Raw genomic sequence first — 19,165 nt, forward strand, 5'->3', positions numbered from 1 at the left:
AGAAGGGGAAACCAGACAGAGCTCCTTAATTGCTGTTGCCCGACTTAGGCCAAAACTTTCCAAAGGCTTTCTTATTCCTGGCGTTCCTAATTGCGTTGTGCATATTTGGGGCATATTTAGTAATAAAGGCTTTATAAAGGTCTCAAACCTCCTGCACTCCAAATCATGCTGAAACATGCGCTTAGAAAGAGTGTAGCTCTCTCCCGAACCCATCAGGAGGGTCTCCTCTCTCAACCCCATTAAACATGAACGAGACCCTTGCGCGCATCTATTATATATATAGCAATCACCCACATATGTACAAATCCGTCTGTGCCTGTGTGTAAAACGTTGTTTGGATGTTTTACCATGGCTGGTGCGTGGGAGAGACTACAAAACTTTCCTGCTGCACAGAACTCTTCTGTTAGGTCCTAAAATGAAATAAAAGGGTAGTGGTGGGGGAGATATGGTGATTTCGCTGAGACTTTTGCTCAGGAGAAACGGGAGGCTGGAGCAGGCACCGCCTTAATTAAACGGTACATAGCTAAGCCGTGCTGGGAGGATAATTATAAAAGCCCTCTAGAGACAAAACAGTGAGATATATAAATATATATCCACAAATACACACACACATCTATTTCACGGCTTTGTCTCTAGAGGGCAACTTGAATCCTCCCCGATACACCCATTAGGAGTAAGAGGCGGGCTAATTTAAAAAGAGCATTAACCAGAAATCAGCTGAAGTCAACTGTGGTGTGATGGTTAGAGTGTTGGACTATGACCTGGGAGTCCAGAGTTCGGCTCCCCACGCAGCCGTGAAGCTCTCTGGGTTCTCCAGTCACCATCTCTCGGCCTAACCTACCTCACAGCGTTGTTGTGAGGATGAAATGGGGAGGAGGAGAACCATATACGTACACCACCTTAGGACAAGGTGTAACGTCATCATTGAAAGTATCAAGTCCTGGTCCAAGGATGTGGGTCTCCTCTTCTCTGAAAGAACAGCTCTGCTTCTCAAGATTGTGGGAGATTTGAGTGATAGAACTGGGCGACTGCCTTTATTTTAAAAAACACAAAGCCATACAACAATATGTAGTCTTCACAATATGTATGGGAGGAATTTAGATCTAACTGGCTGCAAATATGCACACTCACATCCATAGTGTTTCACGCCTGATGACCTACTGCATTCGTATATATTCTCTTGTTTATATATGAATATATAGCCATATGAAGGCGTAGTACATTATAAGAAAGTGGCTCATTTGCCTTCTTCAAATTTTCAAGGGAACACAGTTTATTGTAAGCCAGTATTTTAGCCGGGGGTGCCGGTTTATCGTTAGTTAAAAGCAGAAATTTGGTCTGTTTGTGTAGGAGCTTGACGTGCCCTAAGTATGCAGGCAGAGCGGGCCCAGCGATTCCAGCTAGGCTCTCCTCCCAAATATTGTAAAAAATAAAAAATAAATCCGGTCTTTTCTCAGTAGAGAGGCGCAGCAGTGAGTAAGACACTGCAAAGAGGCACAAGCAAGACGACTTTAAATCTGTAGATGCGCACAAATCATTAGCATTATTATTATCGTTTGCTTTTTCAGGGTTCAAAGGGCTTTCCAATTCTCATCTCTCCTTTGTCGCAGACGGATTTTATTTCGGAGGAGTGGGTGGGGGGAGGAGGGAGTGGCGTGAAGTGAATGGATTGTAGCTACAGATGTCTGCGCCGAAGATTTTCTTTCGTTTCTTTAAAAAAAAAAAAAAGATGAGCCCCTGCGCAAACCAGTAAAGTTTGCCATTAAAATTGACACCAGGGGATGTCCGTAGAAGCCATGTCCATCTGGGATTGGCTAGCCCGCCGGAAGTGGCTCGGCGGACGCATTTTCTAACAGATAAGTCCATTGCTCGAGACCTTTTCCCTTAAACATTCTCTCTCTCTCTCGCACACGCACACACAGTGGCTCGGTATATTCCATCATTTTTTTTCCGCCAAGCTCCTGCCTGGAGGGTGTTATCTTCGCAACTTTCCTGTAAACCCGCACACCCTATAGGATAATAGGTGGGTTTCAGAACCCCATATATACACTCTCCTTGCCAAAGCCTCACACTGCAATTTGGGTTGGCTTGAGGCGAGGAGGGGGCAGTGGGCAGTAGTTCTATGGGGAAAGAGGCATGAACAGCCACCTGTCCGGACTGCGGTTCCTTCCACCTCCTTCCCACCATCCAGGTTGGAGGGGTCACCATCCCCACCATGAGTTCCTCCCTCCGAAGATCAGCTCGTCTTGCTTGTACGCTTCGAGGAGAAAAGACCAGGAATCCTCTTGCTTGGAATTTGAGGCCGAGAAATTTCCTCCGACCCCTCTCCAGCCAGAAGTTCCTCCTCTCCCCGGGCTGGGGATGAAAGAACCGGCTTTCTCCGTCCGCCAAGGCGGTCCTCCGCAGCCAGCCTTCGCGGCCAATTCCCTTCCACAGCCGTCTTTGGGCATCTTTCCTCCGCCGTCACCTTGCGAAGAATTAACTTCCGCCGCCGCCGCCGCCGCCGCCAACGGGACTCTACACCGCGGGAGTCCTTCACCTTCTCCTCCTGCCTTCGTGGACAAAAGAGAGTACGAGGTGTCTATCCTACTGAAACCTAACTATGGACCAGGGGAGAGCAAAGCAGAACCAGGGGAGGAAGCGGAGGAGAAAATTTTATTGCAGAAAGCTTCGTCTTTAGATCTATCTAAAAGAGACAAAACTTCACCAGGTGGGTCAATTGCGCTGAGGTTGGCGGGGAGGAGAAAGCAGAGGGCTATTATTTGGGAGAGGGAAGCATGACAAAATATTGGAAAGTGTCCTAAGCAAATAAATAAATAAATAAATAATAATAATAATAATAATAATAATAATAATAATAATAATAATAATAAATGCAGTACTTTAAAATATTCCTCCTATGCCTCGATCCTGTTAAAATCAGAATCATTAAATTTAAAAGAAAGAGAAGGATGTATGGGGCGGGAGGGAAAATGAAAGGAATCGAATGCACTGGAGAAAATGTTTTCCTGGTTCGAGTTAAATCCCATCGGATTGTAACAAGTGGTTGGAGGGGAAGGTGGCGTTGTGCACCTGGACCTCAACGTTAGGGAGTTAAAGAATTCACACATAGGTCTACTTGAATCCCAAAAAGTTGTGGCGTGATTACGCTGATAGGAGTGAGATGAGATTAAGAATTAGTTGCGGGAACTTTAAAGAATTGGGGAGCGGGGGTGGACAGAAGGGTCACGACAGTCAGCTGCGACAGAAAAGAACAGCAACCGAATCCATGGTGGCATCCCAAGTTTGGTTTAAAAACCCAGCGCCGGGTTGCAGGATATGCTTTTAAAAACGACAACAACATATCTGTATTGCTAATGAGCGAATCACAAAGGCCCTAGCGCGGAAGGCGGGGGTGGGGTGGGGAGTTCTCCTGCGCAAGCTCAGCCCTAATGCCTTGGAGCAATCCAGTTAGGAGCATGTTAGTTTTGCACTTGTCGGGGGGTACGGAGCACCTGTGCGTCTTTACGCGTCTGTGCCCTCCCCAAACAGTCCCTTTCCACTCATGTTGTTCTTTTTAAATCGCCACATTGCTCCTAACTTGAAAGGAAAATTGTGGAGCTGAGATTTCTTTCTCTCCCCTCTCTATAAGGGAACAGTCTCTCAGGGAGAAGGAAGGCATGAGCAGACACTAAAATACGATTCTAAATTAATAAAGGAAAGGTACGGCACGTCAACCCAGCACACCTCTTATTCTTTAAGTAGCAGAACTATTGTAAAGACAAAAACCGGAATGATTCTGAAATATTAAAGAAGGGTGGGTGGGAATAAGCTGTCACTTAATTTGCTTTCCTACCCGTGGCTGAGGTCAAATGGAAAACCAAGCGACCAAGGGAAAGGCATTGATCCTACCCAAGCTCAAGTGAAGGACGACGTTCCCGTGGAGGGGCGCAGCGATCGCCCAAGGCCCAAGTGTACGCCGACGTCGGAATGGAGCAGTTCAACATCAAAGAGAATTCCTAATTGGTGCACGCGCGATTGAGAGGGAGACATTTCTCCCGCTCCTGGGCGCCATTAAATGGAATTTTCCTGCACAAGTAGAGCCAATAAGAAAGCGTTAACTTGGAATTGCATTTGGGACGTACTATCTCTTTCCTTGCAAGGGGTGTGCGTGTTTATATATAGAGAGGGGCTGTTTTGAAGTACTGGGAATGCAAAGCATTTCCTCTTTTAAAAAAAACATCTTTCCTTCCTTTTATCTATATAAACCTTACAGACCCAGTTTACTAAGGGCTTTCCATATAAAGAATTGGTTGCTAAAGATTTACGTGCCTAATTTCTTCCTATTATCTCCTGCCCTATCCGTTGACATGCAAATGCGTCTCTTAGCCTTAAATCCACAGGGATATTGCAACAGAACAGGCCACTCCATTGCTTATTTTTGCCTGGGAACCCCGACAGCCCGATTCTTAGCGTATTGGACAGGATCTATTTTTTTACTTTTTACAGCAAGGCCCTATGCCCATGATCTCTAAAACAGGTCTCACTGAGTTCAATGGCAGTAACACATAGGATTGGCAGTAACTGTATAGGATGGCAGTAACTGTATAGGATTGCAGTCTAATTTAGGTCCAGCTTACTTCTCCAGTCGGAAGTTCCACAGGCAGAAGAAATAGGGGATTGAGAAGGGGGGGAATGGTGAATTAAAGCGGATGAATAAGATTCCTTTAGCTTCGGAGAAAAAGAGGCGAGGCACACGCTCTCTAGGAAAGAGTTGAGCTGCAATCCTATTCACACTCAACTTGGAATTAAGCATCATTGGATATAGGGGGCGATTTGTCTGTTTGTTTTTAATTAGAATAAACATGCCTTGAATCGGTCTACACGAAACCTTTCTCTTCTTGGCTCCATAAAGCCAGAGATTGCAGGCAAAGAGAAAGAACGTGAGATAGGAGCAGGCAGGATAGAAGACGGAGGGTTATTCTAGGGCGAGGGGGAGAAACAAAATTGCATCATACCTACGGTCCGTTTGCTTTGGTTTCCGCTCCTTCGCTTAGGCCCTTTCTTCCAGCGGGGTCTGCTTTCCCCACCCGCTTTTTCTCCCGTAAACATGACCAAAGAAATAAAGAGAAGTGGTGGGAAAAGAGCAAGATAGATTGTAAGCGATTGAAAAGCAACAGCTACCACATCTGAGAATATAAAGGGGCATTTCAGAAGCTGAAAACCTGGAGGACTCGCCTGCCGAAGTTGGACACCTGTGAGTTCAGTGAATTACCTCGAGGGCGATTTAAGCTCCAGGCTTAATTCTCCTCTGGAAATCTCTCTCTCTTTTAATGCTTAACTTTTTGGCCGGATCGTGCTCTTGCATTGTTTAAAAGGAAAGCTTCAAATGAAAAGCCTTTCAAGTGACTGAAATGACCCGCGTTTTACAAAACCTCCTGCGCTAGAGGCTGTCGTTAATGACGCCAACAACCTTTGATCTTGACTGAATCCAAGATTACCCCCCTCAATTTACTCCCCATGAGGAGAAACGTGTAAGTTTGCTGTTCATTATTAATGTACATCACCCAGGTTTGTGTGTCAGCTAAGAGGAATCGTAATGTGTTCCCCGACCTCGAATCTGCAGGAATTAAATTTGTTCGTTTCTTAGAATATGTCTTCCCTTGTGGGCATTAGGCTCTCCAAACGAAGATCTTTACTCACCGGTATTATTGCGAACATTAACAAACCTGAAATAACCTTAGAATGCACTGCGGTTCTGCTCCGTTGGCGAAAAACAAAACAAAAAAACCCTCGGAAAATAAGTCCTCTGGAGACCGAAACAGACTGGAAATAAGTTCTTCCATTAAGGCTCCTCGAAGCTATTTGTGACTCAGCCATCCTTTCTTTTCCTTTAAAAAAAAATCCAATTTAGAAAAGTTTAAAATGCGCCCGTACATATGGAGAGCTCATTGGCTTCGTCCAACGAGTCTCTAGAAAACGTCTTGCCAATTTATGGCAAATGGAGGGGGGTGGGACATTCAAAGAAGCGATCTTGCTTATTCTCTACCTGCTGTTAAATGACGTTTCTTTTTTAAAGATAAGGTTTTGCCCTTAACCATTTTGCTCAAGAAAAAATCCAAGCAGCCCCACTCGTGCTAATTAAAGAAAGGCTTAATTGCTCGAATCACTAACTCCGAAGCATATGCGGAAACCAATTTAAGAGGGTAGTTTTAAAAAACAAAACAAAACCCCAAGAGACGCGGCACCGCCGTGAACTTTGGTTGAAGTATACCAATTTCCTCTGCTTTAAAGGGCTGGTCTTTGCAAAACCTTGACACGTGTTGAATGAAATCTTTTCTTGGATCGATCGGCTAAAAGTTCTGTTTTGAGCATTTATAGCAGCTGACCGGAAAGCATTATTCCCGTTCGAAGAGGAGTATAGTTTATGATCTAGTGTCTAATGACTCCTATAAGCAGGAGTAATAACAGGCTTCAACGTTTGCATAGCTGTAATCTAACTCAATCATGCTTTTAAAAATAAATAAATAAATAACTGCATGTTTAAAAGACCTTAACTTTAAATGACCTTTGGGTCAGAGTTCTTAATCTTTTCAGAACTGATATCCACATTTGGCCCAAGCAGGTATTTGGAAGCAGCCTTCTTTATTTATTTTAAATTATGTTAACCGTGTATTTCTTTTGTGGTAATGGTGTTGTTCCAACCCCGTTTAGTAGGCCAAGCTGGGACGCAGAAGTCGCGACCCGCCAACTGAATACCGGTTGTACTATGAAAATCAAATCCTATGAATATTTTCCCAATAATAAGAGTTCAGTTGGATTTACCTGAACACACATATTATGGGACTGCAACTTTCAGGCGTGATCCAGGCAAAACGAAGCCCTTCTGACATCCTTGGTCCTCAGTGGAAGAGTTCAATTTCTTCATTTGAGATCAGAATGGTTTTTCAAAGAGCTTGGATGCGCATGATGCTCACATGGGCATCGGTGTGGCGGGCTGCGTTTCCTAGCCATGCACAACCACAGCTTCCTGCCCTTGCAGTCTTCTCTAAAATGCTACATTCGTCAGACTTTTCGGAAGGTAATACTTAGCGTTGCCCTTAGTGACGTACAGCTCCAGGAACAACTGTGGCGCATTATCAATCATCGATAAAACATTATGATAATTCCCTTGTCTCCATCACATCTTCCTAAGCAATGCTATCTATTTTCACAGTGCAATCCTATGCACGTGCACTTACCTGGGAGCCAGCTTCACTGAACTCAACAGGGCTTACTTGTAAGTAGGGTTCAGATTACCGATTTAGCCAAATTCCTAATCTTGCTTTCTTTCTATTTGGGCACCCTGATCCCAACCTAAAAAATACATTTACTTTAAAATGGATGTCAGCTGAAATACTTCATTCCAAGTGAGGTGTGTATTCAGGGGGGCTTACATAGAATTGCAGCCTCACAGTCCTGCGCATTTTTACTCAGAAGTCAGGCTGCCTTGGAATGGGTCTGTCTTCCATGTAATCGGGCATAGAATTTGAGCCTGCCAGAGCATTCCTATGCGCAGAAGTCAGCTCGGTTTCGGCGGTGGAGCGGGGGTGGCGGCTCTGGAGTAACAATGGGGCGAAGGAAGAGAATACATTCCCGTTAATAAATGGAACCGAACTACAAACTTGCTTAGTTTAAATTTAATGTCTGCCTTGCCATATCTTGTGGCTGGTCGCTGCTGGCGACAGTGTGCCAAATTAGGTCTGAACCAGAAAAACAGTTATTGTACTTGGAATACGCTGACTTCTCAGAGGCTGCTTTTGAAAAGAGCAATTCAGTATTTTTCCTCTTCGTTTTTTATTAGGGAGCTGAATTAGCCTTGCAGTTGATTCTGATGAACAATTTTGAAAGAGATTTCTATTGTCCCATGCCACTCTCCCAAAATATGTTCCCCTTCCCCGCCTCTTTCTCACTCGCGTTTAATTTTGAATCGCGTTTTGTTCTGCACGATCTAGGGGGGTTAACAGTAATTTTGTAGGTGGAAAGAAGCAGACCCTCTCCCAATTCAGCTCGAAAGAAGCACAAGAAAAAGTTCCAAGTATAAAAACAGGGAGTTCAGAAAAAAATGACTAGGTTGCAATCTCATACATACTTAATACTGTATTCCCCCCCCCCTCCGTGAGTCTTATTTCTGAGTCGACAGGTATAAGATTGCGCTTTCACACCCGGATCCTAGGCACTTGAAATAAAACCCAGTATCCCCACACACCCCACACACGTCAGTGGTTTGATCCATCCACTCACCCTCCTCTGGTTTTTAAAACAATATTCGTAGCACCGTTTCAAATACCTTATACAGTAATAAAAAGATGGGGCAATCCCTGTTTTACTACCAGTACAGTACAGTACTACTTTTTCATGCGTAAAGAACATTCCCTTTCCTTTTCCTCCCCCTTAAAATAGTTTAAATTCTTATATCCAGTTCACGCGACTGACGGGAATGAAATGATAGAGCAACGTATAACTGAACCACGTCTCTGTAAAAAAAAATAATTCATTTTAATTCTTAAAAAACCCAGATATGTATTTGACGAAACAGCTCCGCCTAGAGGCCACCTGAAGGGTTAACCAGGACTCTGGCTTTACAGACAATCGGAAGAAACAACTGGTCGAAGGCTAGAGGTCAGCCTCCTGAATTAACATCTCAGTTATCATTAGGACACGTATGTCAGTATGACATCAAATGATAAGTGGGCAGCGATTATAAACTCGTTGGCTTCCCGGAGACTTACTCGTTTGTTAAATGGCTTCAGTTTGCAAGCCTCGAATACAGCCAGAGAAAAAGGAAATTGAGCGGGAGGTGGCGATAATACTAAGGAAACACTCATTCATTTTTATGCATCTCGTTGCCATGGGTGTTACAATTTTACTCTCCACCTCCTCCTCCAAAATTATGCTTTATTTCCTTGTTAAGCTATACGCCCACCTAATATTTTTTTTAATGTTCTGCAGTGGGATGTATTTTTAAAAAACAAAGTATAGTGCATTAACTCTGCTATAATTACCCGCTGAAACCTTCTCTGAAATGGAAGTCGTACAGTAATTTTATTTAACTTTAAAACCTATAAGTACCACCTATTTGCAGCATATCCCACCCTTTCAGCTAAGGAGTGGAGGCGATCTTAAAGGACCCAAATCACATACACAAAACCAGCATCTTTTTTCTCGCTGTATAGTGTGGCCTAAACACAGCTGCTTTATCTATGCAAGCCTATGCATGTCGGCTCAGAATAAAATCCTGTTCAGTTCAACAGAGCTTACACACAGGTTAACAAATATAGGCTCACAGCCTTCATAATACGGTCAGGAAGCAATACTTAAAAAAGTATTACCTTTCAAGAAAAAGGCAGGTGTAATCAATTAATATTTTTAAAGCACACAGGGGGGAAATCCTCCCAAGTACATATGTAAATATTCATTTTCAGCTTGTAATATGTAGTTCCATAGATTTCCATAGGTTATACCTGAGAAGTTATGCTTTAAGTAAGTTCATTTTCTCATGAGTAGATGCCACTGAATGAGCTGGGGCTTGTGTAACCTTGACATCTTGGGGCTTAGCTGTAGTATGAGATCATTCCTGACTGTGTGTCAAAGAACCACCCATCCTCATCTATTCAAAAGCTGTGGTTACATTTGAGGAAGAATAGTGCTAGGTTTGAGGGCCTGCAGATCATGTGCCTTGACCCTGAAGCCCTTCCACTTAATTACAGATATGTAGGTCATTGTTATAAGATGGCAAGGTGTGATCCCTTTCTCTCTTAATACTTCTTGATAAATCCTAGAATAACCCATGTCTATAACTTAGCTCTGGCTCCCTCCAAGACTGCCTAAAGTATGTGGCAGCCCTGTTTAGGAAAGTTTCTAAGGATGGATGTTTATATTATGTTTATTATTATGTTTTTAGATATATTGTAAGCCAGCCAAAGGGGTATAATAATAATAATAATAATAATAATAATAATAATAATAATAATAATAATAATAGGATACCTCTGAAGTCACTCGTATTAGACGTATTAGACTTAAGAAGGGTCCCCAGACCAAACCCTCTTAAAGTATCAAAGTTACTTAGAGTTTAGACAAGGAAGTAAAAATGGTTCTATTTAATGTGTGAAATCAAAGTTCCATATTATGTTGTTATCCTGCTATAGTGCCAGCTTTGTTTATAATGTCATTGCTATGGACTGGTTTCATTGCGCCCTTTTTAGTAAGTTGATATGCAGTCTACTCTTCCATACAAACAACAGCTGTAAAATGCTAAACACCATTGCATGGAAACTATTCAGATAATTATATTAATGTTTAATTGTATTTTAAAGTTTGAGTCTCATCAGAGGAAAAGGTGAGATATAAATGAATATAATAATAGTAACAGGAATCGTAATAAATACAGTCCCATACTGTGAAGTATGAATTAATGAAATCAAAGTATGATATATTGTTGGATGTCAAATGCTGACATTGCATACTGTATTAAATATTCAGTGACTAACACCAAATCAGAATTCTCACAAAATAATTTCTAGGTGGAATTGAGAGGGAGGTCAAGTTCAGCTGTTGTGGCTCTAGGGGTCAAATCCTCATGCACAGGAGAATTTTTTTCAACAAAACTTAGAATGCTGGCAATGTTGCTGACTTGTGCTTCCTTGCATAGACACTAAAAACAACAGCACATCAGTTGTTATTAGCAATAACTTTAACCACTCTGGTTCATGGGAGGCTTACACCTCCAGTAGTGGGAGGGTATAATGAGAATTTAAACACAAACATTCTGCACTTGTCATAGTGTTGACTCCCAGAAGTGGGTAGGATTGAGAGCCTGCCAGGGGCATAATTACTGATTATTGCAGTAGCAGCTTCCTATTCTGAAAACCAGTGTGAGGCAGTGGTAAGAGAGTCGGACTAGGACTTAGGCCAGACAGCACCTGCAGCATTTGAACCAGGGTGATGATAGAGAAACCATTACTGTAGTTTGGTGGCTTCAGGAACCCAGCTTCAGATCCCTAGTGGATGGCTTGGACCAGTCACTATGTCTCAAACTAATCTACCTCACAGGGTTGCTATGAGGATAAAATGGGAGGCAGGAAAGGTATGTAGGCAGCACTGAACTCTTCAGAGGAAAGGCAACATGTAAATGAAATAATGGATAAAAATAGGGTGATTACTATTTAAGTGGTACTATAGCATTTCTAAAACATTCCTCTGAAACAGTGTACAAAAACACTAACAACAACAAAAAAAGGCACCTGTGTTCATGCTGCCAATACCATTTGCTCAGTTTGCCACTATAATAGGAAGCACTGTTTCCTTACACGAATTCACAAGATCTGCAACAAAATGTTGTTGTCTGCTCCTCTTCACTTTTCCAGCCAGCCATACTTTTCTCCATGATACTTCATTGCATCTCTCCAGTTTTCTGTTTTGTTCTGCCCAATGGTTGGTCACCATTCTGGGGCTACTGAGCATGCACAGTTTTCATTGGTATGATTTGACCGTTCCCCTTTAGGTTTCTTTTCCCCTAGCAATTATTTTCTGCAACTGCAAAACCCCAAGCCTCCTGACACTTATGTCTGAACATCAGAAATAGAGGGAATTATATAAGAGGTGGTATAAAATTCACTAGCAGCAAAAAGCATACCATTTCCCTGTAGGATATAGGCATACCTCACAAAAATGCTCTTGACTTTGTCTACATTTCCAGGTGTAACAAGAGTAAATGAGTTAATGTATGCGTTCGGCTGCACCTGATACTTTATAGTACTAATCTTTGATTGCTCCTACATACACAGCCAAATATCTCAATTGTAATTGAGCATCATTGTTTTCTGATTCTGTGATCGCCCCGGGTTGCTGCAGGTGCAAAACTAGACCACCTCTCCTTTCTGGAGTTCAGAGGCGTGTTTATGTGACACTCTTTTCTATAGGGAATGAGTGAGATCATGGATGGGAAATGTCCTGGCTTCAGTTGTGTTTTTGAGAAACCATGCTTTCTACATATTATATATATTTATTTATTTATTTTAAAAATCATATTACCCTCCCTTTCTGTGACGAGTAGCAGCCAAGCTGGCTAACAAGTTCAAATTAAAACAATATAAAACAACGACGAGCATATGAAAAGGAATTGGAATATGAGCAGCTAGCTTGAAAAACAAAGCAACGAAAAGCATCAGCAGAATGCCATCTGCTACATAGTTCTCACTTGCCCTGTCTTCCCAAAGACAACCGAAATAGTGAAATTTGCTGGAATCGATGGAGCCAGGTGCGTCTTAGAAACCTGCACACTTACTTATTTCAGAATAACACAATTAGAATCTGGTGGTTCAAATGAAATTTGTGACCAAAGATGAGTGTGTTCTTGACAGGCATATATCCCTGGCTACCGCTTTTATAGTAGTGTGGTGTTCTTGAAAGAGTAGGACATGAAGCAGGGCCTCTAAAAATTACATGAGCCTTCAGGTAAGGTACATGAGACAATTCTTGGGCTTTTTTCCCTTCCATCTACTCAGGGAAATATCAAAAAGATTAATATACTCCCAGAACAAACAGAAAAATGATGTTTGGCATAGTCAAAGCACAGCATGTCATGATTACTTGCATACTGTAACGATGGGAATGTTTATAGCTCCTTTAAAGAAACCTCAGGTCATGGAGCCTGGTTCTTAACATAAGCAAGCACTCAAGGAAATAGCATAGAAAGGTGCAGGTGCTGGAAGTTCTCCATTCCCATAATGGGACAATCCATAAAGAATGTCAGGATTCAAAGAGAGCAAGAGTTGTCACATGTGGTGAGTTAGAATATAAGCTATAACTGGGCAAATTATGGTGGCAGGTAGTAACATTCATTAAAGCAGGGGTGGAGGTCTTTTTCAGCCTGAGGGCTGCATTTGCTCCTAAGGAGCCTTCCAGAGGCCACATACCGGTGGTGAGTAGGGCCAGATCCAAAGTGGGTTGGAGCAATGGGAACCTTTGTACATGAGGCTTCATTGCAGCCATGTAAAAGTCAGAGGTATACGCTTCTCTCCACCCAAGCAAGCAAAGAAACATTATTTCAGTTCAAGGACACATTCCAGCCTGACAAAAGCACTCAAGAAGGATGCAGAGCAGGGTCACAGGGGAGTGTGACCTGGAGAGGTGGTGTGGCCTAGGAAGAGTCCAGGGGACCCAATGGAAGGTTGCATTTGTCCACTATAAATAATGGTTTGCATAATGTGACGTGCGTTCTCATATGGAGGTAGTTGAGTGTATATAGCCATGCTTGGTATTGCTTGATAGATTGACTCAAATTTTAGGCAATTTCTAGTAGTTGTAATAGCCATCATGTATTTACATAGGAGGGACGCGGGTGGCGCTGTGGGTTAAACCACAGAGCCTAGGGCTTGCCGATCAGAAGGTGGGCGGTTCGAATCCCCGCGACGGGGTGAGCTCCCGTTGCTCGGTCCCTGCTCCTGCCAACCTAGCCGTTCGAAAGCACAAAGTGCGAGTAGATAAATAGGTACCACTCCAGCAGGAAAGTAAACAGTGTTTCTGTGTGCTGCTCTGGTTCGCCAGAAGCGGCTTAGTCATGCTGGCCACATGACCCGGAAGCTGTACGTCGGCTCCCTTGGCCAATAAACGAGATGAGTGCTGCAACCCCAGTCAGCCACAACTGGACCTAATGCTCAGGGGTCCCTTTACCTTTTTCTTTACACAGGGACACAGGAAGCTGCCTTATTCAGAGTCAGACCCTTGGTTCATCTAATTCAGTACTGTCTACAATGGCTGGCAGCACCTCTTTAGGATTTCAGACAAGGGATCTTTTTCAGCCCTAGCTGGGTCTTCTGCATGCAAAGCAGATGCTCTACCACTGAGCTACAGTCCTTTCTCAAATACACTTAATGAGTGCATACAGCAGACATTTTGGCACCTGTGGCTGACACAAAATGCTGTCCCCCTCCGTCAGGGAAGAAGGGATGGGTGAAGATCTACAACAGGAATGGGAGGGAGGGGGATAAAGACCTACCACCCCTGTGAATCCTGCCACCTCAGGTGGTCACCTTAGCTTGCCTCCTGGGTGCACCAGTCCTGTTGGTGGGCAACCTTATTTCTTATGTGGGCTGCATTCACTCAGGGGTAATATGTTGATGGATAGGGCTGCATGTTGGCAATGGGTGGGTCAGAGCCAAAAGTGGGCAAGGTCATCTCTTTGTCAATTCCACTTGCTACTACCCCTTGTCTCTTCCAACCTGCTGTGGGCTATGGAGTGGAAGGACGTACTCTTCTTCCCAGAAGTAGAAGTAGTAATAGTAGTAGTAGTAGTAGTAGTAGTAGTAGTAATAATAAATAATAATAATAATAATAATAATTTATTATTTATACCCCGCCTATCTGGCTGGGCTTCCCCAGCCACTCTGGGCGGCTTCCAAAAAAAATATTAAAATACTGTAATACATCAAACATTAAAAGTTTCCCTAAACAGGGCTGCCTTCAGATGTCTTCTAAAAGTCTGGTAGTTGTGGTTCTCTTTGACATCTGGTGGGAGGGCGTTCCACAGGGAGGGCGCCACTACCGAGAAGACCCTCTACCTGGTTCCCTGTAACTTGACTTCTCGCAGTGAGGGAACCGCCAGAAGGCCCTCGGTGCTGGACCTCAGTATCTGGGTAGAACGATGGGGGTGGAGACGCTCCTTCAGGTATACTGGGCCGAGGCCATTTAGGGCTTTAAAGTAGTAGATAGGTAGCCGTGTTGGTCTGCCATAGTCAAAATAAAAAAATTCCTTCCAGTAGCACCTTAAAGACCAACTAAGTTAGTTCTTGGTATGAGCTTTCGTGTGCATGCACACTTCTTCAGATACTGAATCTGAAGAAGTGTGCATGCACACGAAAGCTCATACCAAGAACTAACTTAGTTGGTCTTTAAGGTGCTACTGGAAGGAATTTTTTTATTTTGACTAGGGCTTTAAAGGTCAGCACCAACACTTTGAATTGTGCTCGAAAATGTACTGGGAGCCAATGTAGGTCTTTCAAGACCGGTGTTATGTGGTCTCGGCGGCCGCTCCCAGTCTGAACTGATAGCTTATAAAGGGCTTCTGAAATTAGGCAAGGGCCACAGGTTTCCAAGCTCTGGTATACCCACACAGCCATGTGTATTTCTGCCACTCTGCAATCTTTGCTGCCCAAAATTGCATTCAGAATTCGCTGTCTCTAGTCCATGATCAGAATGGCCTTGCTCCACTGACTCCCCCCCCCCATTTACTATACTGTTTCTTTTTATTCCTTCACCAATCAGTCCTACAGGGAGATATATAGTAAGGTCAATGGGCCTATGGGCATTTCCAGATTACCTGTTTATTGAGCCTGATTTGTTTGCAGAGATATTCAATGACACTGGCTATTTAATGAGCATTCGTTTTTATTTGCTCGCAGAGAGATGAGATGATGTTGCAAAAACCAAATGTTTATCCCACACATTTCGGTGTGTTCACTTTCCTTATAGGAAAAATTCTGATTTTTTGTGAAGTGGGTTTGTTGTGCAAGCCCTCCCAGTCAACTGTAACTGTACAACCTGAATTTGCTGGGATGTAATTGAATCCCACCTGAAAGTAGTGACAGTCTTGCTGCGAAAATTTTAAGGTTAGCCAGCTAGCACTTGTGCAGACAACAAAAGCCCATTATTTAAAAGTGTTATATTTGCCTACGCCTTATATCTCTTCTGTTTTCTATTCCCTAGCCCCCTCCCCATAATTGTGATGTTTATCTTGACATTTCAACATGGACATTCAATGGAGAACTGACTCAAATTTCTTCAAGGGGGGAACTGCATCATTTCCTTTGTTTACTCTTTTGGCTCCAGGGATCTGTTATGCAATGGAATAATGTTTAAAAGAGAGCACCACGATACAGGGTTGAAAGCTTCTCCACGGAAGACTCACAAGGACTGAGATGCAATAAATTACAACAATAAATATATAGTCTGTATCAGCATAGACATCTTTAACACAAGCCTCTAGTTAGCTTGTAATGAAAATGCTAATATTTTGAATAACTGACTGGTTGTGATCAATTAACAAGCTTGGGTCTTTGACAGAGCTCTCTTTTAGGTGAAAAGGTTTGTTTAATCTCCCACTAGAATTTGAATTAATGAAATATATTTTTTAAATCTCTCTGTGAACACAGAGGCATCTATTGGAGTGTTACTAGTAGTTGTTCAGAGGCCTGCTAGACAATCCCAAACCCATCTACTCAGATGTAAGTTCTACTTAGTTCAATGGAACTTGCTTTCTGCTAAGTGTATTTAGAACAGCCAATTTTTTAAATAGTGCAGGCTTGTTATAGACATTGCTTTATGCCAGGTGTGGACCTCCAAGTGTTACTGGACTACAAATTCCATCATCCCTAGCTACTAGCCATGCTGACTGGGGCTGATGGGAGCTACAGTCCAGCAACATCTGGCGGGCCACAGGTTAACTAACCCTATGCTTTCTTTAAAAGCATTATTTTGCCTTGGGGGCAAAAATCAAATGTTGTGAGGAGAAATTATTACTTTAAATTATTAATTTAATGACTATGCAGTTATGCATCAAAAAATTTCAACCAATATTTCCTCAGCAGTATTTGGAAGCCAGTCTTAATGTGGCTCCTCTATCCTAAGCATTCAATGGGGCTGCTATTCCAATTAATTTTAAAGGAACTCACTCCCAGTAAGTATACTGAGTTATTTCCCTATCTTCCTGTTAAATGTGTCATTTAAAACATATGCGATTAGGGAGGGGGGAATTCACACGTGCATTTAGATGTGTGGATATCTCAACTCTTGATGAGAACTGTTGAATGTAAGAACTGATTCCACTGAGAAGCTTTGTGTAGATGATAACCTGAGGTGACAGGAAATCTGTAATGCTTCTGATAAGCATGAATGTGAATTAGCTTTCTGTACCAAGTAATATCCCAGTCTAAAACCCCAGGGAAGCCAGTCCGACTCAGCATTCACGCCTTCCAAAATAACAGGGCTATAATCATGCTGCTAAACTTGATCCTGTAGCAAAATTGTATGTTTGATGTATTCTACAGGTATAAATATGTCTCTGGCTGCCACTCTTAGAATAGTGTTATTGAATTTGTCAACATAACTCAAAAGGTTCGATACAGAAAGAATTACATCTATCATTTTAGGCTACTATAGACTTATGCAAGCTTTTCAGTTTCACAGGACTCTTCCTCAGGCTGAAATAGGAGCACACACATGCACACCCACATTCCACAAGAAATTTTTTTAGCCTGAGGCAGTAAAAAGGCACACAGTCCAGTTGGCATAATAAATAATCCAGATGATATTCAATGAGAAGTTATTATGTGTAAAGGTGGGACCATTGAGAAGAATGGGAGTTGTAAATGCTTTTGAAGGAACTTCCATGGGAATTTGAGCAAGAAAAAAATCTGACCCAATGGGGTAATTTACTGTGGCTTGGGTTTTCATACTCAGTAACCTGCTGCATTATTTAATAATAAAAAACCACCCCATTTCTTTTACCCTGGACCTAAGTGCTGGAGCTAAAAAGATCTGGGTCTAGATAGGACTTGGATAGGTAGTGTTCTACTTTCCTGCTTTGGGTTCCATGATGGCAGAAAGGGGAGATTTAATGTTCTAAATAGATAAAGAGTAAATGGGAGAGAGTATGATGTCCTCAGACTACAGAAATTCATATCATAGGTGGCAATGGTAGGGATTTAATGCATAATCACAATATAATTTGCCTTTGTTGGAACATATAAGCATGAATCCTCATCCCTCTGATAGGGTATGTATGAGAGAGACCTGCACCTAGAATCCTTATTTAACCAAGAGGTAGTCAGGGCTCAGTCCTGATGATTGCTTTCATTTCAAATTGGGGGGGGGGGGAGTATGAATTAACAATAAAAGAAAAATGCCTCTGAGCAGGTGCAGAGTGCTTTCTCCCCCAGCAAGTGACCACCACCTCCCCTCCAAACCTCATGATTAAAGAGCAGGGCTTCCTATATCACAGTAGAACAACATTCAGACAGGGCAAGTTTAAATGCCAGCAATTGCCTGCCTCTCTCCTTCCCTGCTTTCTCTCCCAAAGAAATTCAAAGGGTGAGCATTTTGTGAGTTCAGTGGGCTTTTTCCTGAGCAAGTCCATTTAAGGAAAGAAGGCAGGATGGGGTTGTTTTTTAGTCGGTATTTCAAATGCAATCAACATTTTAATACTGGTAACCTTTTAAAAATACTTGTCAAGGAATTGTTCCTAGGAAGAAAAGGCTACAGATGAGTACAGTGTTTAAGTTTTCAGAGACTTAAGCCCTATTGAATTAAATGGGGATTACTCCCAGGTAAGTGAGGTTAGGATAGCAGCCTAAAAAAATAGAGCAAAGGCAGAATCCAAGATGTTCTTACCAGCCAGAATTTTTGTTGGGGTGGGAAGAACCTCAGTTAGCTATGTATTTTTATTGATTTTTATTTTTTATTGATTTTTTTTATGATGGGGGGAGCTGCTCCTCCCCTTTGCTACGCCCACGGTTCTTACTGGGATGCCCTTCGTTTCAATGGGGCTTGTGCAGGTGAACTTTCCTCTGGGTTGTGTTCTGATTTTGTAGTTCGTTGTGGTTCGAACTGTATTACATGCGCGCTCTAGAAAGGAACCCTATTCTCCCCCACCCCAGTTTCTTAAACTGCCAAATCCACTCTCTGTCTGAACTCTATATAAAAACACTTTTCCCTGACTCCCTCTCCCTCCCCTTTTAACTTTAGGACCCGAAAATAGCGTGCTGTTTTTTCAAAGTCAACGGCATTTTTAGTGTCTCCCCCTGGTGCGTTTGCCCTCCGCTTTGTAAAGTCCTGCAGGACAGATCCGTTTTAACACACCACGCACAGGAAAGAATTTGAATAGTAGTTTTCGGGAAATGGTGGGGTGTTGTGTTTTGTGGGGGTTTTTTAATTTGGCTTTTGAATAGAGTCCTTTTGTGGCGTTTGTTCCCTAGCAACGCTTTCCTATTAAGGCGGGAGAGAGCGAGTAAGTCAGCGCCCGCGCCTATGTGAGGCCCAACAAAATGGCCGCTCTGAGGGCTTTTCCTGGAGCCTCGTTAGCCTTTGACACACACACAGGAATGAACTAGAACTGCTTGGTGAATTAGGTAGTTTCACGTTGTTGGGA

At 42.7% G+C, this 19,165-nt stretch overlaps 1 protein-coding gene and 1 long non-coding RNA gene across 7 annotated transcripts in view; one reads left to right on the forward strand and one right to left on the reverse strand.

The window, feature by feature from the left end:
* The first annotated feature begins 1,013 nt into the window (after positions 1 to 1,013).
* The window catches only part of LOC308571236 (homeobox protein Hox-B8), a 49,823-nt gene continuing 31,671 nt past the window's right edge, over positions 1,014 to 19,165 (forward strand). The window contains exon 1 of one of the 3 annotated variants that reach the window (XM_081166801.1): positions 1,014 to 2,710. In XM_081166801.1, the coding sequence (XP_081022927.1) occupies positions 2,137 to 2,710 (574 nt within the window). In that variant the 5' untranslated portion in view covers positions 1,014 to 2,136. The remainder of the gene's footprint in view (positions 2,711 to 19,165) is intronic. The other 2 variants (XM_081166799.1, XM_081166803.1) reach the window with 2 other exon arrangements.
* Positions 2,424 to 9,840, reverse strand: LOC308571423. 4 transcript variants are annotated; one of them, XR_014001415.1, is made up of 5 exons: positions 7,416 to 9,840; positions 6,029 to 7,335; positions 4,998 to 5,870; positions 3,836 to 4,068; positions 2,424 to 2,552 (listed from the first exon to the last, which is right to left on the reverse strand). It is a non-coding gene; the product is annotated as an uncharacterized lncRNA (long non-coding RNA). The 4 variants fall into 4 exon arrangements; XR_014001414.1 differs by lacking the exon at positions 6,029 to 7,335; XR_014001416.1 differs by having other exon boundaries at positions 4,998 to 7,335.

The sequence above is a fragment of the Podarcis bocagei genome (assembly GCF_964188305.1).
Source record: "Podarcis bocagei genome assembly, chromosome: 13".
Classification (NCBI taxonomy): Eukaryota; Metazoa; Chordata; class Lepidosauria; order Squamata; family Lacertidae; genus Podarcis; species Podarcis bocagei.